At 41.8% G+C, this 22533-nt stretch overlaps 1 protein-coding gene across 14 annotated transcripts in view; it reads right to left on the bottom strand.

Moving 5' to 3' along the window:
* The window catches only part of PCDH15 (protocadherin related 15), an 862106-nt gene that overhangs the window by 70976 nt on the left and 768597 nt on the right, over positions 1-22533 (bottom strand). For all 14 annotated transcript variants that reach the window (XR_006165419.1, XM_042793586.1, XM_042793412.1 and 11 more), the window contains 2 exons: positions 10817-10926; positions 9899-10039 (listed from right to left, as the gene is read on the bottom strand). Coding sequence is in view for 13 of the 14 variants with exons in the window: in XM_042793586.1 (XP_042649520.1) it covers positions 9899-10039; positions 10817-10926 (251 nt within the window). In the remaining variant the exon portion in view is untranslated. The remainder of the gene's footprint in view (positions 1-9898; positions 10040-10816; positions 10927-22533) is intronic.

Genomic DNA, 22533 nt, shown 5'->3' on the forward strand with positions numbered 1-22533 from the left:
CCGAAGCAAAAGGCCACCCAGCCTGAGCATGTGTTGACAGAGTCTGGTTTCGACTCTGGAATTAGACTCTTTTTTCCTTCATATGCCAAGTTCGTTAATGCTCGTTCTAGATATTGTTCACACGCGGCTCTAGTCCTGTTTTCTGGTACCTGAAGGGAGGCAACAGCATCTACTGTATAATGCATACTGTTTGATACAGATACTCTCGTGCAGGTAGGACAGTGAACACCAGAGGACACCAATATTTACACTCCAGAGGGGAAATTTTGTATCCCCACGTATGTAAAACCTTGCTTCTCTGGTGTTCTACGTCTAGAATTCAGCTCCGGGTACATTACTTTTCATAGATTCCAGGAGTTAAAACCAGAATTTACTCCTCCACGGTACTTCCTGTGGGACCTCACGCAATCAAAGTATAATTCTTATTACTGTGACTGAGCTACCTTAATAGCTGGCCAGGTGAAAGAATAAAAAGCATCTTTCCATGGACAAAGCAGCACAAGACTGCCAAGGTGGCCAAAAAGAACAGAGAAAAAAACTGACTGAGTGCTACCACTGCCTTCCTTCAGCTGTAAGGGAAGTGCTTCTCTGCACACAAAGTATGCAGGTAATATTTGATAGGCAAACAGTTTCTTTACTTTTACTGCACATTTTTCTTGCTAACACACATTTATCATCTGGATTTTTCACACCAGTTAGTTCAACTGCCATGAAGGTCAAGTCAGTCTCCCAGACAATACAACATAAAGGAAGTTTCTGCACCACAATCTCCTGCAAGGTCTCCTGTGTCCCATTTGGCTTCTCCCTTCTAGACCCGCCCGGGATGAGCTGCCGTGCACAGAGTATACACACAACTGCAGCAGATTTTAAGGCACCTTCAGCTTGTAGGAATCAAGCATATTGCATGCACTGATCCAGCTCCAGCTAAATAATCGCTGCCAAGACTAGGCGGCCTTTCAGCTTTTGTGATTTGCTCAAGCAGAGTGAAAACATCCTGAAAACTTCTATAAAGGAAACCTGAGGATCCTCTGAAACACATAAATCTAATAGATCATGAATGACAAACACGGAAAACAAAAACAACGATAAAAACTCCAGGGAGTTGGTCAGGACTAGCGTGTACTAGCATTTCCAGGGGTTTTTCCCACACACGCTTGTTGAAAACTCTTTTCCAGCATCACTTCTTATCCAAGTAGGGCTAATAATGCACCTGATTCATGTGAGCCTGTAGTTTTTCGCCAGACTGCAGAAATTAAATTGAACTAAAGCCATGCTTTTTGAACACCAGGACAGCATCAGCTATGCTTTTGAGCGTTACCAGATTTGTTTTACATTGCACTTTAGCCAGTGATACTGCACTTGTCTTCTATAAAATGCCAAACCAGCCATTGATACAGCTGCTCTTCATGCATCGATAATTTTAACATAAAAAAATCACGTCTAGCTTAAGCAGTGGCTATTTGTTCTGCAGTAGGTAACAGCAGATTCTTCTCTCTTAAAAGTTCTTTCTCATCAAATGGGGAACGAGAACTGTAATTTGTCAGGGTTCAAGAGCACTTTGCTTTACTACCATCTTACAAGTCTGTCGAGCAGACTTTGTGCTTTGGCAGGTGAACTAAACTGTTCTGCAGCTGCGTTCAATCTCGCCTTACTAAATTTGGCAGAACCAAATAGGAATCAGTACTGAATGTTTTTCAGTGGCATTTTGATCTAAATCAGCATGTGCCCATAAACCCTGAAGAAGCTCATCACATGCTGTAGCTGATGAACAGTGCAAAAAGAAGCTTCAACGAGATGTAAACAGCAACATATTTGGAACAGCATTGTTCCAAGGTCTCATTTAAATAAATCTAAACCATCTTTTTCTACCAGTTAATTAATTGAAAGGGGGCTCACATTTTACGCAGTCTCTCTAAAATACATTGCTATGTTGCCCAGAGAAATTTGAAGTTTGTTCCAGTGGCTTTCAGGGAAACTACCCCAGAGCTGTGTGGCAGCAAAGGCAGCTTCACAGCTCTGCAGCAGATTTTGTCCATCTGTCATGTCTCCTGGATGCAGGGACTGGTATGGCAGCCAACTTACAACACACCATCGGCACAAACTTTTGCAACATGTCTGAAACTAAAATTGTAAGGCTACTTGAAAAGTCAATAATGCAGGGATACAGAATTCATTTCCATACTTAGCTTTGTAAAACCATCATTCCCAATTAGTGTGGAGCAGTTGCAGAATTTTGGTCGCAATACTAGTTTTATCCTTTTTCATTTTAGGATTCCCAAAGGTTTATTTTGTGATTAGAAAAACAAAAACATTACAGGGAGACACAGAACTGTTCCTTTACCCTCCAACACCCCCAGCAAAGCCCTGCCTCACAGATGGGATTACAGCAGCAATTTGAGAACAGAAATAACCCTCCTCAGGACAGTGCCTCTGCACGCATCTGGGGAATCAGTATGCACCACTTCTTGCTTGAGGCTGTGCCAAAGGCAAAAAATAGTTTGAATGAATAAAACCTGTAAATAATAAATTGAAAAGTGTGTTTTTGTTTAAAAATCTTTCAATACCAAAATAAAAAACATCTCTACCAAGATCACCTATTCACACCTGGCAATGAATGTAATATTTAGCACACCTGATTGAAATGAAAAAATGTGGAAGCATATTCCCCTTTCCGCTGGTGTAACACTCCTGAGGTACTTTACTTCTTGCTTGTTGAATTCCACTTCTAAATTGATTTTTAATAAAAATTCCTGCTACTCTGAATTCTGTAGCACCCGTGAAAGTTTGGAGGGATATCTTTGTTTATTTCTCACTTCTAGCAGGCTGGATGCAAATACATAGATGGCACTTGCCATTTCTAAAAAATAAATCTGCTTATCAAGCCAGTGCAAGCACAACTGTAAAAAATAACAAATTCATTGTTTGCTGTGCTTTTTATTTCTTTTTAATTCCTCTTAAAAACCAGTAAAACCAACCATGCAATTCTGTCATTATTCTTGCATCTCTAGGACTGTGAAATACGCACTTGCTGCTCTTCCCTTCCCTGCTCTTTAATTAGAGCCAGTCATGTCAGCAAGAGCGTAAGCAAAAATAAAAAAGAGGACGTGGGAGAGATGACAGTGGGACTACAAGCGATGTCAGCAATTTCCTAATGAAGATGCAGGTGACAAGATCAGGGATGTCGGGGAGAATTCCACTACATTTACAAGTCCATGACACAAGAAACTCCTCTGTTCACCCTTGCCATGAGAACATGACTTACTTGGGAAGCAGAGGCATCTCACAGGCGGTCTTAGAGACAGTCAAAACAAGACAAAATCTACAGTGGAGCAACCTGCAGTCAAAAATACTCCCTCTGGCTTTCCTCTCAACAACTGATGGAGCAAGAAGCTGTTAGCACAGATTACTTCTGATGAAGACAAACCTTTCATGCGGCGCTGTGCCAACTGGTAACACCTTCGCCTGTAAGGTTTAATTTTTAGACAATCTGTTTGCATCCATGTCCATTTGGAGGCAGACATGGGAACAGCCCGGAGGCTCCCTTGCTGAGCAGCCACGGAGGGCAGGCAAAGCTGCGCACAGACAGCAACGATAAATGATGGTAAGAGAGCAAATGACAACCGCTGTCGGCAACAGCTCATCAAGCGAGAGCGCGGCGGCAGGCTGGAAGGGTCGTGTGTGCCGAGTCGGGGAATGAAAAGACATGCTCTTTTCAGATGGTGGGAACTGTGAACACTGGAAAACACAAGACTGAATCCTCCACTTCTGTACTCCAAGGAATCTGGAGGGCCCTTTTGTCCATGGTGTTCAAAAGAAAACATATTCTGGCTCTCTTGTAAAGTCTGGTTACTCTTGTAAATACACCCTTCTCTCCAGATCACAGCATCTCCCACCACAGTGCATGCTTCATCTCTCTGGCACAGGGACCAGATGCCCGCTAATGCTTTCAGTCATAAACCTGGGACCATGCTTACTTTGGTGGCAAAAACCTCTCTTCACCCCTTCCTGTCTCTACCTCTCCACTGCTCTTTCTTACTGGGTTTAGGCAGCACTTTGTCTTCGCTGCCCGCTCTGGTTTCCCACAAACCCTCCTGCTTCCTCTTGTCCCACCTTTCTGGCCACAACAAGGTTATCGCTCTGACCGCATTTCCCTGGGTGTCAAACTGCAGGACAGCAAGATGCAGACGAAAACTTTGTGAATAGCTGACACTGCTCAAATGGGGCAAAAGATGATGCTTCTCCTGTTCCTGTTCAAGAAGTACTTCTGGTTTAGTAAATGATTAAATGTAATGATACATCCTCTTCAGCTCACTAATTCACAACTCTTTCTGGGAGGAAGGAGCGGCTCACTCTGTGATAGATTATAGAGCAGCACCTTCCAACTGCAGAACACATCCCGTCACACACGGTTTTGTGATGTTCCCCTTAAATATAAGTTCTTCCTCCCTCCCTCCCTCCCTCCCTCCCTCCCTCCCTCCCTCCCTCCCTCCCTCCCTCCCTCCCTCCCTCCCTCCCTCCCTCCCTCCCTCCCTCCCTCCCTCCCTCCCTCCCTCCCTCCCTCCCTTCCTTCCTTCCTTCCTTCCTTCCTTCCTTCCTTCCTTCCTTCCTTCCTTCCTTCCTTCCTTCCTTCCTTCCTTCCTTCCTTCCTTCCTTCCTTCCTTCCTTCCTTCCTTCCTTCCTTCCTTCCTTCCTTCCTTCCTTCCTTCCTTCCTTCCTTCCTTCCTGCCTTCCTGCCTTCCTGCCTTCCTGCCTTCCTGCCTTCCTTCCTGCCTTCCTGCCTTCCTTCCTTCCTGCCTTCCTTCCTTCCTGCCTTCCTTCCTTCCTTCCTTCCTTCCTTCCTTCCTTCCTTCCTTCCTTCCTTCCTTCCTTCCTTCCTTCCTTCCTTCCTTCCTTCCTTCCTTCCTTCCTTCCTTCCTTCCTTCCTTCCTTCCTTCCTTCCTTCCTTCCTTCCTTCCTTCCTTCCTTCCTTCCTTCCTTCCTTCCTGCCTTCCTGCCTTCCTGCCTTCCTGCCTTCCTGCCTTCCTTCCTGCCTTCCTTCCTGCCTTCCTTCCTGCCTTCCTTCCTGCCTTCCTGCCTTCCTTCCTGCCTTCCTGCCTTCCTTCCTGCCTTCCTGCCTTCCTGCCTTCCTTCCTGCCTTCCTGCCTTCCTGCCTTCCTGCCTTCCTGCCTTCCTTCCTGCCTTCCTGCCTTCCTGCCTTCCTGCCTTCCTGCCTGCCTGCCTGCCTGCCTTCCTTCCTGCCTTCCTGCCTGCCTGCCTTCCTGCCTGCCTTCCTGCCTGCCTGCCTGCCTTCCTGCCTGCCTGCCTGCCTTCCTGCCTGCCTTCCTGCCTTCCTTCCTGCCTTCCTGCCTTCCTTCCTTTCCTTCCTTCCTGCCTTCCTGCCTTCTTCTCTCTCTTTCTCTCTTTTTCTCTCTTCTTATCCACTGAGGGAGAACTGAAAGTTTCTATTTAGAAGCTAATAATCACAATCCCAATTTGACCTATGGTCTACCACTGGACTATGGTCTATTGTGACAGACAATCTAAGAAGCAAAGAGCAGACAGAAAAAAACCCCACGCTGCTACATTTAACCAAACTGGGGAAGTCCATTAATTCTGAAGGTCTTTCAAAGCTCAGCATCACCAGTTGCTGATTCCACAAGTCAGAATTCCAACCTTTTAAATTCACTGTCACCAGAAAACCTAACTCTTGTTCCATTCAAAGGAGGTAAAAATGCACTGCAATTTTGTATTATAAAGTTTCAGTTAAAGTAACTTATTTAAGGAGTTCAATTCTGCTGAGAGTAAGTGTGATTTTGCATGATTTAGCATCACATTTTAAAAAACGGTTTAAGTCACCGACTTTATATTCTCATACTCCAAAGGACATCTCAATTTACTTTCTCTCCTCATTTATTTATTTGGTTATTACTACGCTATCAGTTGGCACTATCACTGAATGACAAGCTTAGTTACACTCAATGCAATATCATCCACTTTTCCACTGCACAGATAAAAATTCAAACTCCTACATCTATATAATTATCTTCTATAATAGCACACAGTTAAAAACAATTTGGTACCTAGCTTCTGAGCTCTGTAAAATTCAGTATTGTTTTGTGGCTGAGCAGTCCATCAGTGCTGTGTTATCTAGCTCCAGAAGGTTTCATCATTGCATCTCCAGAGTAGGTCATCAATTCACTGCCAACAAATTCCAGAACATGTCACCGATTCAGTGGTATCTGACACCAGAACTGGCAGCAACTCATTGCCATTGAGTGTCAGAGCAGTGCACTAATTCAATGTCACATAATTCTACAGAAGTGCATTCAAAGTCACCTATCTCCAAAGCGGTTCATCATTTGAATGTCACCAAAGTCCGGAGTGCTGCATTAATTCTGTCTCATCTCTTTCCACTGTAGTTCATCAATTCAGTGCCCCGAAACATGGAAGTAGTATTTAACCTGATTAAAACTCATCAAGAAAGAAAAAGGTGCTGAGAAAATGGAAAGACATACATCATAAAAATGTAGGAATTAAACCTAGAGGTCAAGGAATCTCTATTACAAAGACATAAGTGATTTAGTTAGCCAGATACTTGTAAAGTATTTTAAAAATATATATCTACCAAATTCTTTAGCTATCCATCCAGCACGGTGCATGTTCAAAACCTAATACATGCTGTATACTCATGGAGTTCCAAACACATACAGCAAGTGCATGTCTTCCTTTAAACTGGACCAAATTCAAACTCGAGTCACTATCAAGTATCCCTGGATAAAATAATTCAGCCATCACCTTTTTAAAACTGCTGCCCAGTCAGGAGAACTGCTCTAGTGCACACTGTGAGTCTGACGAGGGATACAGGGGCCACTGCTTCCCTGACCAGAGGGGTCTGCCAAAAAACCTCTGCTGGAAACTGCTGACTCCCTTGTCTGTTCATCCACATCAGAGAAGGATTTGAAAAAAGCTGTATGCTGCACGGAAGCCTTATCTCTTTGCTGCGTATGGTCTGGCCACATTTTACAGGGTATAACCTTAACTGGACTTCTCCCAGACACAAAGAAACGCCGTCATCGGGCACTAGCTCTCTTTCTCTCCCTCTCCAGAAATAACATCAATGGTGACTATAACAGCACACAGAATCTTACATTGCCGTTAATACAGGTAAACTTCTGACCACTTCTAATCCCTATGTGTTACACAACATACACGCTCAATTCTTTCATAAGAAAGAAGAATCATCTGTGCTAATACATGCTCAATTTCCAAAAATCTTCTGCTGGTTATGTGGGTATTATTGGAAAGCTGGATGAATGTATTTTAACTGCCACCCCCTGTGCAATGTCTGAGGCTATAGTCTATCACCCAATTTTATGGCATGTTCCCAAACACTTAAGCCCATTAAGTGTAATATCTTTAAGAACTTTCAAAATCTGTAAGCAAATTTTCATGAAGTACCAATTTCAGTATCACAGTCAGGTTCTACAGTACTATCTTTTTACAGAAGAAACCAACTTGCACTCTGTTTAAATTACTATCCTGAAAAATCTGAATTTTTATCTCTAATCTATACATAATACGCTTAGGCACATGCACCAAACTGGCACTGAAATAAACTAGAGATGGGTTTCCTAATATTCATGGCTATTATCGGAGCCATCAGAACAACAGTTAGAAGACTAATTACAGAAAAAGGACAGCAGAATCAGTCCAGTTAGTTACAGGTGGCCCTTCCTCTGTAGCCCTCAGACTGTTAACTCTATGGATCACAATCTGCAGCGTGGGAAAGTCTCTGTCTGGTAATGGAACAATTTTGTCACCTTTGACAATAAGGGGATGGCACTTCAGCTCTCTGCCTGCCAACACGCCAGCCAGAGAACCCAGAGTGAGTAGCAAAGGCAGAAAAGCTGACACAGCTCACTTCTCCCTGCAGCAAAGGAGAAAAAGGGATCACACTGTGCTCTGAGTCTTAATTTGCCCGCTGCTCTCTGTGCCTGGGCAGAGGCACAATGAATTATCTCAGGGCAGGTGGAAAGGTGACAGTCTGGCATCAGTGACAGATGAAAGACCGATGGAATTTTTTTTGTCCTTAGCTTGCCGTGCAGAGCTTGGGAACAGAGATCAAAACAAAGTCCGTGGCAGCACCATACTGCCAGTAATGCTTTAAAAGATACACTCGAACTAAAATTGCCCATTATACCACCAGGGGCTTCCAAAAAATGTAAGAAGGTTTTATTATGTACACATGTTGTTAGGTGCCCAAATCTCACTGACGTTTAGGAACAGTCTGGTACCAGCATTTTGCTTATGATCTCTCCCCTGCCTGTCTTCCCTGGATTGTCAAGTAACTAAATATAGGTTTTTGGCATAAAACTCAAGTCTGAAGTAAATTTGAACTCCATTTGTATTTCATGGCTTCAAAATGCTAACACAATGTCCTTTTTTGAATGCATTATCCACACCCATCAGTAAACACCAGGTACCCAAAGCCTGGCCTCCTGGGGATTCCTCAGCTCACACAAGGGTGAAGGCAATGAGATGGTAGAGCAGCACCTCTTGGACAGACATCTGTAAATGAAGGAGGCTGAAGTTTTCCCCTCAACCTATTCATTCATGAGGGTGTTTTTGGTCAGGACGAGCCTCCTGTTTTCCAGTGTTAAAAGATTTGCTCTACGATTAACAGTGGTGGAAGTGCAGAGAAGAAAAAAGCTCCAGACACTTGCGACAGATCTGGCCCGCAGCTCGTACTGGAGTGACTGTGATGGCAGAAAAATGATTTAAAATAAACTTATATTCAATTTGAAATTGAAAGGAGGTAATACTTTCATAGGCTTTAAACAAAGGTTCAATTCCTCACTGCCCTTTTCTCAGTGCAATAGTCCACCACCCTGGGCTTATTTTCATTGCACTCATGATGCTCCTTAGCTAGAGCAGGGAAAAAATGAGACCCACAGAGACAAAAATACAGAAAAAAAAAAAAAAAAAAAAAAACAAACAAAAAAAAGACAACAAACACAGTCTGTATAAAAACATGTACCTATATACTTTTTGTTACAAGGTTTGTTTTTTTAATTAGGGCCAGGCTGTGTCTTAAATATGGTTGTATAGGATGGGATAGGACACTGAGTGAACCAGATGCTTGAAAGCCAGACTTCCCAGACCTTTTCCTCACAGGGAAGGTGATAACAATCATCGAAAGACCTTTCAAATTACTTTTATTAGAAAAAGAAAACCTTTACAGGGAAAAAGAAAACCCTTCCCATGAGACAGAGCCAAAGCAAACCAGTTTGTAAATAAACTACTTTCTGCCTAGAGATGCTGCAAAGAACCTTTTGCGTTTGGCACAGCAGGGCATTGCCTCCCATTTGCTCTCGGTCAGGGTTGCAAGAAACTCCACACAGACCCTCTGGGGTGCCGAAGGAGTCGTTTTCTTCCTGTCACCCTTGCTGTGTGTCTGTTCCCCATTCCTTTTGGCAGCATCCCAACATTTGCTGCGATGTTACCAGCCCAGCAGGGGGGAAGTCTGTATTTGGGATGTACAGTATGTTCACGAAAAAGTAACTGTGACATTCCATCACAAAAACCCCTAATCACACTGAAAATGTTCCAATTCGTGCTTTCAACTCTCTGCTTCTATACAAACACGACTTTTGCCTGTATCAGTGGGACCTGCAACTCTGTAACACTGACATGATTTGTGAGGATTTAACTCAAGGCTGATCAGCTCCGTGTACGGAAGGCAAGCACAGAGATCCACAAATGCATTCTCTGCTTCTCTCGTACCATCATCACCGCTGTATTCCTGATAACAGAAGAAGGCCACTAGCTAGAGTGCAGTTATCAATATCCTCCAAAAATAACAATACATATGTATATTTAAAAAAAAATAATAATTTAAAATAAGGATTTTTAAACTTACTTTTGGAAGGGACACGCAGGTTGGATCGTACCACTTGTAAGGAGTCTGCTTGAACTCGAAGCTCGTAACTTTTCACAGTTTCATAATCCAGAGGCTTTTTAAGTGAGATCACGCCTGTTTTGTTATTAATAGCAAACACACCTGAAATCCAGCAAAAACAGAAGTAACTTTCTAAGACACATAAACACTTTCTTTTTAATGCCTAAGTGCTTCCGTTTTGGTGATGACATTATTCTCTGACACTCTCTTCAGAAAGTTGTTCCCATCCCTCCCTCAGGCCTCTAAAAGCCCACGTAACTCCTCTTTGAAGTTGTCTTCAGGGGAGCACAGCACCTGAACCTGACCTGCTACTGGAATAGCCAACCTGAGGACACATTGGCAAGAGCAGACAAGACAAACAGCCCATTCGAAACGGAGGATAGGATGGGGAATTTGTCCCCATCCCTCCAAATAATTTAGTGTAGTTTGCCTTTGAGATTTCAAGGTGGATCATGGAGAGTACCCGAGAAGGATGCAAACACAGGAATGATGTTTTGTTTAAATATCAGGCTCTAATAGTTGTGGCTACAGCATGGTAAAGTCTATAATGCCTTAAAACAGATTTCTAAGCATGAAGTACAACTCCATTGAAGCTATTTATATTCTATTTCAGTACTCCATGGATTCACACCATGTGGCACCAATGTGAATTTTCACATCACTGAGAATGTCATTGTATTTTAATTCTTACTGTAATTCTGCTAAGTAATCTGATCTTTAGCTGATCTCTAAGGGCTTGATAATGGCAGTCCCCCCTGCTTGTACAGATGAGGTGGGATTTCACCTCAGCAGCTTTATTTCTAATCACTGTTTCTTGTAGGCTTCTGATTCATGCACTAGGCTCAGCATAACCACTAAGACCAAAATATTAGTACTTACCCTCTTCATTTCCTGAAATAATTGAATATACAATTGTCTGGTTCAAGGCAGCTGCTGTAACAACTACAACCACAGTTCCTTTTGGTGCGTTTTCACTCACTGGCGGGGGTCTGCAGAATTGAACAAAAGTATTTGTGTTATCTTCCAGTCGCTTGAAAAGCAGATCACTGAAACTTATACTGCAGGTTAGCAGTTTCATCCGTCTATTAGGCTGACAAAGTGAGAGGATCTGTTATTACAGAAAGACATATTAAAAAGGCAAAGGTTTAACCTTTGCCTCTGCAAATGCAAAAAAAAAGAAGTCTAATTGACAAGAGGTGACAATATAAAGATATAATGGTTCTTTGAGATGAGAAACGGAAAAGCAAGGAATAATAAGTAGAAAATAACAGAAACACAAGAACCACCACAGACTGATAATCTGCAAGTAAAATTTAGAATGTAATAGCTCCTTTATATTACTTGCGTCTCCTAAGAAAACTCAGATATGCACACAGGAAAAATGAATTCACGGAGAAACCTCTATCGTGTAAACAGCAAGCACTTTAAAACCTCCTCCACAGAAATTTCTACTCTTCAGAAAGATCCAAAAGTTTTCCTGCCAACCCGTTTCAACACTAAAAGCCAAGCTGCTTTTCAGGAAATCAACTGCAACCCAAGTACACATACACATCTTTTAAGCATTCAGTAAATTGTTTCTGACTCACTGAGCACCAATTCATGTCAAGTCAGAAAAAGAAAAAAAGATTACACTGCTAACACATGGGTATCTCATGTTCTTTGTACCCTACAAACACTGAAAACTGAGCATCTCATTTCAGCATAGTTTCATCAGGTATAAATACTTAGTTTCCCTCCTGAGATGCAGCAAAGAGTTACTTCACTCCTCTTCTATTGTTCAAACGCTATCTCCTCAGAAAATGTTATGAGTAACATTTTGAGATGCTGTTTTTTCAAGGAAACTATAACTACTTCAGAATGAATGAATAGTCTGTGCTAATGTATTTAAAATGGCAATCTAAACAATTCCAACAAGGAGCGAGACTTGAGTTAATCTCAAATCAAACGTTCAGATTTTCATCACAGCAAATAAAGGCTGAATTCATGCTTAAAACTATTCACACGACTGAAAAAATAAATGTGAAAGGACATTTTTGCACTCATCCATAAAGGCAATCTTTATTAAAGCTATCAATATCCAGATATTTTCCACTAGAAAAAATTAAACTTATTTTGTATATAGCAGAATAAAAGACAGATGAGGGTATGTTGAGATAGGTCCCTAAATAGGAGTAGACTTTAAGGAGTATTTCAGTTGTGCACTGATCTTCAAAGTTCTGGACCAAATCTACACCTGCTTTCATTTCAGAGAATATTTTATGACTTCCCTCTTTTATCCTCCAGGTATTTTTCAAATACTTCACCCCATAACACATTTTCCCATTCTAAGCACAGAAAGCTGGAACCCCAGGTTGCAGTCCTAACTATTGAACCCAAACCTTTGCCATCACACCCCAAGAGACCAACAATCTGACTTTGTTTTCTGTCCTACAAACATCTCCTTTGGGATGAATATTAAACATCCTAGAAAAAGTTCTAGATAATGACACCGGATATACAGAATTAAGTTTAAAAATTTCAGCAGCTAAATAATTCATTATTGTTTTGTTTTGCTTTTTTTTTTTTTTTTTTTTTAAAAAAAAAAAAAAAAGAGGAGACCCAGGTAGTTTGGGTGAAGATGCCTATTACATGACCTCTTGCCCTGGAGATGATGTACTTGTCTTTGTGTTTTGCACCTTTGTGCAGCAACTGCCTTCTGCCTACGTGAATGTTGGACAGAAGTTTACCTATACTTCTGCCTCTTCCCTCGAGCTGCTATTCAGACTGCCTTCACCCTGACCCTAGATTCTCAGACTACTCCCTTACTTTGCCCTAAGGGTTATACTTCTTTTGCTCTTCCTGAGTTCTTGCTCTCAGCTTAATCCAGTTATGGCACCTTATTGCTGGCTTGACCGCTCATGCTCCAGGTTCCAGCACCTGTAAAAAAGATGGCAAATGCAAACCATATCCATGGCCCATAGGGCTGAGATCCATTGTTCCTTCCCTTCTTGTAACATCTTCCATTGCTTTGTTTACTCATTTTGTTTTGCTTCCTGTGGAGGGCCCAGTCTGTCTTAAATTAGAACACTGCATCTCACTTGGCATGGTGAAGTTTCCATTCTTCTGAGTATCCTGAGGCCTTCCACTGTACAAATAATGGGGAGAAAATACTGTTCCAGGCTGAGCCGCACTGGATCACGTAATAGTGACTGTACTGAAACACTGACCTGATTTTTTTGCAGAAAAACACGATGGTAAGTTCATTTTTACTCAGACACACATGCACAGAGCAGATCATTCAGCCTCCCACACTTCTGCCTCTAGTGTGCTATCAGCACTAGAAATAAAATGCATTATTGGTACCTGATTTATTAAGCTGCAAAACCAGTTTTATAAAATGCTTATTAATGTGCATGTTACAAATGCAAAGGTTAATCCTAGAGACAGGAGAAAAAGGCTGCCAAATCTGAAAGCACTTCGAGCTGTAGCTCTTCTGATGAGGTCAGAGATGCAGGCCAGTGAGGACAACAAAGATCATTTTTTATGTTGTTGTTGTTTTCTTGCTCTTTTAAAGGTATATAATTCGAACAGAAACCCTCATGACGAAGCCTACACTTCGTCTGAAGCACACTTTCAGTACATTCCTTTAATAGAAATGGCCTTGTAACTTCCCCTCTGACATAGCTGAATTCAATGAATTGACAAATCAGTAACAATTAGCAAGCGGCTTTTGAGTTTGCCATGAGAGGCTACAGAGGGAGTGGACAGAGGACCACCCCAGTATTGATTTCATTTCCCTGATTTAACTAGGGTGATCAGGTTCAACGGGAGCAATGCATCAGCTGAATTAAAACATACAGCTGGTCTCTTAAGAACATTTTACTGAATTCTGCAGAAGTGAACAGGCAAAAGACTATGGTATTCAGCTGAAAATAGACTGTTCTTTATCCTGCATTACAAGCTCTAATAAGCTTTCTTGGGGGATAAGTTCATTATTTTCCAATTTTTGAATGACTAAGTTCTACAAGAGCAGCGCTTTTTTTTTTTTTTTTTATTAGTAAGTGGTAGACATACCACTTGAAGTCATTTTAGGGGATGGGCAAGAACATTTTTATGCATTAACTTTGCATTACTGGATGATAAAGGCTGGTTATTTTTGTGAGAAGACGTGACACTAGCAAAGCAGTGCAATCCAGCCCAAGCTACCCAGAGAAGGCTTAGAAAACCATCAGCATGGTGACAGGCAAAGTTACAGCTGTGACTTCAACAGGCGATTAAGATTCAGAGTGTCTGCAGGTATTTTTGCCTGATAATGTTTGCAACACCTTACCGAGCCTCGGAGTGCAACTGCCAATACAGTAATTTCCCCGCCAGCACAGTTCTGTCACTGTCACCTGCCTGGGACTGGCACGCCGTTGCCCCACAGCCCAGTGCTGGCTTGCTCAAAATAAACGGAACTGTGACTTGCCGAGCTTCTGAACAAAACACCTGCCCAAATATGTGATTTTTAATATCCCCCCACCCCAGTACCTACATGCATGGGTATCCACATACTGTCACTGAATGTAAGAAGCCACCGAATGTAAGAAGGCTCCATGCATTAACGTGATAATCCACCTGCACCCTATATATCTTAGGGTGTGTCCTGGTTTGGGCTGAAATAGAGTTAATATTCCTTTTCAGGGACTAGATGAGTGCTGTGTTTTGGATTTAGCTTTGGGTTTGGTATGGGAAGAATGCTGATAGCACACTGATGTTTTCAGCTGCTACTGAGACTTCAAGGACTCTCCGACTCTCCATGTCCTGCCCGTGCGCCAGGGCACAGGGAGCAGGGAGGGAGCACGGCCACAGCACCTGACCCAAACTGGCCAGTGAAATATTCCATATCATGGAACGTCATGCTCACTATATAGAGGAGGGGTGGTTGGGAAGGAGTTCTCTCTCTCTCGCTTCCGGGATTGCGATTGTGGGATCTTAGTATCTCGGGGTCGCTGGCCGGGAACGGGCTGGGGATTGGTTAGTGGGTGGGGAGCAATTACATTGTGCATTGCCTGTTTATGTATTTATTTTTTTCCTATCATCATCATCATTGTTCTCATTTTATTGCCATTATTAATCTGTTCCTATCTCAGCCTGTGAGTCTCCCTTCACCCCTCTAATCCCCTCCCCATTCCCAGGTGGGGAGGGGGAAGGGAGGGTGACCAGCTGCGGGGGTTGGTTGCCGACCAGGCTCAAACCATGACAGGGTGAAACAGGGTAAACAGCAATTAACACACACTACAGCCGCCTCGCTGCAACTTTCTACCCATAGCCTTAATTTTTCATCCCAAACACTTTCTTTTGCAAAACCATCTTTTGACCATGACAAAATAAATATATTTCTATACCAATGTTTCGTTCATTCACGTGATACTTTTCTGCAACCGTTACAGCAATGTGCAATTTAGGTTGGTCACAATTAGGACACAAATTGTAAAATAATAATGTATTTTAATTTGCTATATCTCAGTTATCCATATCTTGATCAGAGGAGGAAATGGAGACTGAACACATATCAAATACATTGCAGGGCGTAACTATTTTTGATGTCCAAAGTGAAATTTTAACTTTTCCTCTCTTTTCTGTTCCTTTTTTCCCTTTGCTAAACATGTCAGATTCTCATCCATTTTTCAATTTCCCTGATATTCAATCTGCTTTAAATTCACCATGAAACCCTTCTATCTCCAACAAACTGAACAAGAGATTTAATCAAAAATTAAATTTTAAACCTGCAAACCCAATAATAAATTGGAAAACCGGTTCAGTATTGAAGTTTTATAGTGTGATGTGTATGTACTCTGTATTAGACACTTCAGCTGACTGTATTCTGTGGATTATGTTTTAGTTCACGGAGGCCCATAAGTGTACCTTGGAACTTAATTTTTTTTTAATTTATTTTTGTTTAATTACATTGCTAAGATTCTTAGCTCAAATTGATTAAAATGTCATTTGGACTCCTCCTGATAAAATTGTCTCCCTGCCTTCCCTCACATTACACCTTCTTAGAATGTTTTGGCCTTAGCTACTTTTAACCTTCAAGGGTATTTTACCTGAAGCTATTCCACCCTCTTCTATCTGAACATGTTTCTGTGCAGCGTACCCATTCCTGCCCTCACTCTCTTCATCCAACTCCTCAAGCGAAGTGACTTCATTAGGCTTTTTGTCTGTCTGATGCTTTCTATTAAAGAGAAGTTATGTAAGACATTAAAAACAACTGAATTAATGTATTTTTCTGGAGAAAAGTATAGACAGAACACTAGAGTGTCTAAAATGAAGGGAGCTAACAGTGAAGTTATATGGAAACTAAAATAGCTAATAAAAGCTCTACAAATAAAAACTCTTACATTGGTCTGTTTATGCAGCTGAGTTTGTAAATATGTGACAAAAAAATGTACAAGTTACTAACTGGTGCAGCTAAACAAAAAGCAAAGAAACAAGAAAGCAAGAAGTAAACATCATGATGGCAGCTCTTCTAATCCTTTCACCAATGCATTTGGACTATATTGGCTTTCCGTGCGCCCTCAAAAAAAAGAAGGACCTAGCCACATTTCAGAGCAATAATTGATCAACAGCTCAAATTTTCAGTTTCCAGTAAGTGCAACTGTAACAATCTGAACAGTTTGTCACAGACAGTGATTCCTTTTTTCTGGAAAATGATACTTTCTTCTTAATTAGATGTAGTTTTCAAGCAGTTTATCTCCAAGTGTCCTGAAAAGAATCAGGTATTCCTTGCTGTACTTAATATTCTCACTTTCTGTCTCAATTCTCGAATTGGCTCAAGACATGCTGACCTTTTAATGGTATTTATCTCTAAAACAGAAAACAAGGGAGTCTGGACACTGTTACAGTGAACCCCTGTCATAACCTATTATTGTTTAAACCAAATGTTGGATTTTGTAACTGTGAACTCTCTGTCATCAGGCACGATGCGCTTGTGTCATCCCACCAATCTTCCTAAATTAAAGCTAAAGACATGAAGACATGAAAATTTCTGTCAGGATTAGTGCAGAAGAAAAAAAGAGAAAAAGAATTCTCATCAAGCACAATGTAGGACACTCTCACATACTTGAATTGGACAAGACAGGTATTGATAGGATCAATTCTAAGACCAAGGATAACGCTGTGGCTTTAGGCTCTCATAATATGCTACTGAAAGAAGGTTTAATACCACAGTTGTGTATTATTTCTGTTTCATATTCACATTCCCAGAGTGACTTAGTTCTACATTTCATTAAACCGCAACGTGGTGTTGAAAGCTCTGACCCTCATCCTCACCAAGCACAGCAAGGCAGATTCCCTGCACGGACCTGGACCCTGCGCGTACCTCTTCTGGGATAACCAGGTAACATGCAGCTAGATTCATTTCATCATAATATTTAATTAAAAAAAAAAAAAAAAAAAAAAGGCAACATAAAATTAGAATTTCCTTTTCATTTGGTAAAAAGTAGAAGATTTTAATAAAATGCAGTGTAGCACTACTAAAACGAGGAAAACCAGAAAAAAAAAAAAAAAAAAAAAAAAGGTGATCCTTCTGCTACACTGTATTCGTCTGCTAACTTGTTCACTAATTTTGCAATGGCAAACCATGCTTCAGTATCTACTGTAGAAATAATTTAATATCCTAACTTTTATAACCACACACTAAAGTGTGCTTTTTTATTTCTTATTACAAACCAAATAAGTACCAGGAGACCACCACCATAAAACATCCATTCCAAAGGCAACATCACACGTGTTTTCCTGAAGCCAAGCTGCCATTGACATGTGAGGTAATTTAAAAATGCTTGTTTGGAACCCATGCATCATTCCTCTAGATTCAATTTGAGAAAAACATTGATGTATTTTTCCTCCCACCTCAGAAATGCTGCAACCAAAATGTTGAGAGTGGTATTTCACTTCTCTCTCTCATGTCTTTCATTCATAACATGTAAATGTAAATTCCATTATGGGAAAGGCAGGAGCAGCAGTGGTAAGACTTGAATATCCTGGGAAAAGGAGTACCCAAATGGATGCTCTAAATCCACCACTGTTAAATAAACTACTTTTGAGGGAGAAAACTAAAATCCTGCACGCTCCTGTTACAAGAAAGGGGAAATGAACCCCAAACTGAGAGCTACTTAAAATGGCAGTGAGCTCCAAACAGAAAACAAAAAAGTAAAGAGGAGCTTAAAGAAATACAGCTCATAAGCAGCCTGGTGAAAACCCACCTGCATCTAAGGCAGAAGTTTATATCCTGACACTTCAGCATGTGGTTTCATTTAGGAAGCATGCCCATTCCCTGAATAATGCAATTTCACTTACAGTAAACAACTTACACCTTCAAAAATTACTTCTCATAGAAACATGTCATAGACAAATAAGTTAATCAGTGAGAAAATAGCTTTGGTAATCTCACTGTTGCCTACAACCCAAAAATGTTCCCTTCACCTCCAAATCCTTGTTGTCTATGGTTTGGGTTTATTTCCCCTGTTCTGCTCTTGGTTTGAACAAAGGACATTCTCAGCTGCTGTCTTCACTTCTGAACAGAACTTAGCACTCCTGATTTTTTAAGACACATACAGAGTGAGCTGTTCCTCTCCCTGGAATAACTAACTTCTCTTAATATTTGTATTTTTCTCTCATGCACTGTAAAGAAGGATAACTGAATTAGTAGGATACTCATAATCAGAAAAGCACAGCTGTTTCTACAAGGCCGCAGACACTCACAACACTGTAGATGCTGTTCAGTGCCAAATGGCACCTTTTTGAAGGAAGCTCCGAATTAGAGATATTTCCAATGTGAAATGCCACCCATACCCTCACAGCCACTGTGCAGGATTCCACATTACCTATTTCACAATGAGAGTAACTGACTAAAGAGCAGTAAACCAGAGAACTGGCAAAAGCCTCTTGGAACAACACTTCCAATTGCCTCCATAATTTTGTTTTGTGAAATCCTATGATACATAGCTACTCACTTGGATGATATCTGCCTACAGTATTGATGGATTTAATTAAGTGGAAAACATTACATCCTATCTTCCACTGAGTGAGCAAGAGCTCCACATGTCACAAAATCTCACTTTTTAACCAGAACACATTTTCACGGTAGAGTGTTGTTGCTAGTAGAGAAATAAAACGCCACACTACATTTACATCAAGTAATAGCCTCAAATTCACAATTTCCTATATTTCCTCATAAATTAGAACCAAACTTCAGATTACCGTACAACTGGACACATCTTTACAAACAGGTTGGGGACCTATAATGCAATACTAACAGAAGCTAAAAGTTTCCCGTATTTTCCTTTTTCTGCTATGAAATGGCTGAACACCTGTTTAATGTGCCCACAGGCAATAATTAGGAACCAATGATGCTGCTTTAGGTTAACATTTCATTTCCTGCTACAGCAGCACATTGCTATTAGCAATGACCTTCTAGTTGCAGAGGACGTGATATTTATTAATTAACAAAACAAGAAAAAGATCCCAAGTCCCGTCGAGCTTTTACTTTTTTAAAATGAGAACATATTCAAAAAGAGGACAGGCTTGCTAAAAAAAAAATAAAATCTCTTTATATTCATCTGAGGTTCACTTCACATCTGGTCCCCACTGTTCCATAGTGCTACTAATTATGATCCATTAATTAAGAAATGAAAGTGCTGCCATTACTTTTTTGGAAGAAATGGAAAATTCTGGATCGTTTTCTTGCTTTGGAGTTCAATCAAGATGTGAGCTGGGTGGAGCCGTCAGGACAAGAGAAATAATAGCTTGGTAAAGGAGCACTCCAAACAGCTGATTTGATTTTCCCAAGCAAGTGATTTATTGCCAGAGACATGGCTGTTTTGCCAGCACTAAGCAGAATGAGATCAAAGTCAGCATTCAAAACCTTAATAAACTGTGCAAATGGCCACAGCCTGTTTTGGACAGAGATGCAGTAAGTCTCACGTGCCGTGTGGCTGGCACCCCTTTCCTCAGGCCCTTGTTGTGCCCAGCACCTGCAGGAAGATGCAGCGAGGAGAGCAGCAGCAGCAGCGTCCTTCCCTGGCAGCAAAAGTTCAAGTGGGCTCCGAGGTGGACTAGCCGTCTACAATTAAATGTCTGCGTGTTCGAGGCCTTTGATTCTTTCTGATTTTTGCCTCTTCACACTTTGCGTTTTTGTGGAACAAGTGAACAATGCTTGGTTTGGAAAACACTTTATTTCGCAGGGACTGTCAGCTGCTGTCAGCTCTCTCAAAGTCCTGTTTAATATCCACGACAAGGACAGACAAGGATCCAAGCAGAGAAGTATCCGCATCGCTAACGCTGCTCAACTCGGCGGCTCCAAAACGAAGATCCAGGAGCACTGGGATCGCCTGCAGTGCCAGCTCAGGTGTGGTGAAAGCAGCTAGGCTCACGTCTAAGGATGCGCTGGAGAGGTATCTGCGGGAGCTGCAGTGCACTGGTGTCCCCAGGAGATGGTCACGGGCAAGGAGCACTAGGCACGGACTATGTGGCCCTTGCTAACGGCCTGCAAGCCCCCGGGGTGGCACCTCACAAGCTGCAGGGCCAGATCCTCCCGACCCACCGGCCGGAGCTGCTCTGCTGCTAACAGGGTGGGAGCGCGTGGAGGAGGAACGTCCCGAAGCATGCTGCACCCAGGCGGCTGGAGTGCTTGGCCTCGACTTGCCAGGTCCCACCAAAAGAGTTGCTTGGTTGCAGCAGATACCTTTCTGATGTACTTCAGTGGCCATCTACCTCAGCCATTAGGAAGGAACTGGATTTTACCACTCACTTGTCAGAAAGCAACTGTTCCGTGTTGTATTTATATGGTTCTCAGAGCTCTGAGCTTCCCTTTCCTGTTTTGTATGTATAGCGCAGCAGCATTTAGAAGTCTCCAGTATAATTTACCATCCAAACAAAGATGATGGAGGGAAAAAGGGATCACTTAATTTGCCCCAAATTATGAATTAATGCAGAGGCAGAGCCGGTGAGTAAAACGCAAATCTCTGCCTCTTGTTGTGACTGCTGACTCCTGCAGAAGTCACTTTAAGATGTGGACGCGAATCAATCAAAGCCTCCCTTAGTATGAACAGGAGTCCAAGCAGAGACCCTGGTGTACTTCTGACAGAGCAGAGAGCTGGGAGCTGTCAGACCAGCAGCTCAAGGCAGAGTTGCACTTTCATCTCCCTATCTGCCTAGCACGGCTATGCCTTTTTGATCATGCCATCTGGGCCCCTCTCTCCTATTTTTTGTATTTATTTCTGATTTGTAATACATGCTGCAACTGCGCAGGCACCTTTATTCTGTAAAGCTGTTCAACTGTGACCTTCTTCTAAATACACAGAAATGAAGTTTGTAAAACAGCTAGAAAACAATGCTGGAACCATCCAGATTATGGTAATTACACAAGCAAAGATCAATACTAATCCACTCTAAAGCCACTAATTCTCAATCCTTCAGAAATACTAGTATCCACATCCTACAGTTTATCATTTCACAAGCAGCACCATTACTCCGTGCTGACATTTACCCTAAAGATAGACTTTGTCAACTGAAAAATAAGGTTATATGAAACCTGCCAGTTTCAGCTTGCATTGCTGTCAAGAAACCAAACATGACGTGCAGTTTGCAGAGTGTGACAGTCCCTGAAAACCTGAGGAATCAAAAGTAGTCCTGCTCCAACATGTTTGAGAGAGTCTCAGAGCTGAATCAGAAAGTTATGGGGTTGTTTTCATTTAATTTCTGACATTGAAGGAAATGAGTAACTGCCTTTGCTGCCCCCAGAAGATTTTCAGAGTTTTTTTAGATGGTATACATCAAGGAATTTACCAAGAATGGAGTAGTGCTATTTCTTTGGAAAGAGAAACTAGGCTATTCAGCTAATCCTGATGAGTTCGCAAAGAGGAGAAGATAACAGGGGTTATTCAGTTGCAGACTAAGGTTATTAGGGGATATGAGCCACTTCTTACTGTAAGCTTTCATCACTGTAGTGAAATAAAGTTCTCATCTCCTGGGATAAAACCGGAGCTCAAGGTGGCCTCAGGAAGCGTGAGCTCGGTTCGTTTTTCAGAAGGCAATGCAAACTCTGCCTGTGCTCCTCAACCTTAAAGCCTCTTCTCACAATCCTGCAAACAAAGACTCTGTGTTGGTTGACGTGAGAACTGCAGATACCTCTTCTGCATGGCAGAGGTGGACCACACCACGCTCCCAGTATTCCTGCTGGATTCCGCCCCAGCGGTCTAGCACTGTGGCCTCTCCCAAAACACGCTGCTTGGGATCGCATTCATCACCAGATGAGGCTCAAGGACAAGCTCCTTACAGATGAAGCTCATTTGGAATAAAGTTATAAAAGGAAAAGGAAACAAAGTGCATTACTAAGTATGGCCCTAGCAATGAAGAGTCTCTTCCGCGGCTCCAGCCCCCTGGTTGGCTCCCGAGCCTAGGAAAATTAGCTTCTATAATTTACCCAAAATGTGGAATATCTTGGAAAGGTCTCATAATTACCATATTTTGATGCATTTCCATTAAACACAGCTACAGATTTTTTTCCCTCACAGCTACACAAACAGGACCCGTTCAATTTTTTCTTGGAAATAGCAACACAGAAGGTTAAGTCT

This window comes from Tyto alba, unplaced genomic scaffold, assembly GCF_018691265.1.
Source record: "Tyto alba isolate M040663 unplaced genomic scaffold, T.alba_DEE_v4.0 Super-Scaffold_1, whole genome shotgun sequence".
In the NCBI taxonomy this organism is placed as follows: Eukaryota; Metazoa; Chordata; class Aves; order Strigiformes; family Tytonidae; genus Tyto; species Tyto alba.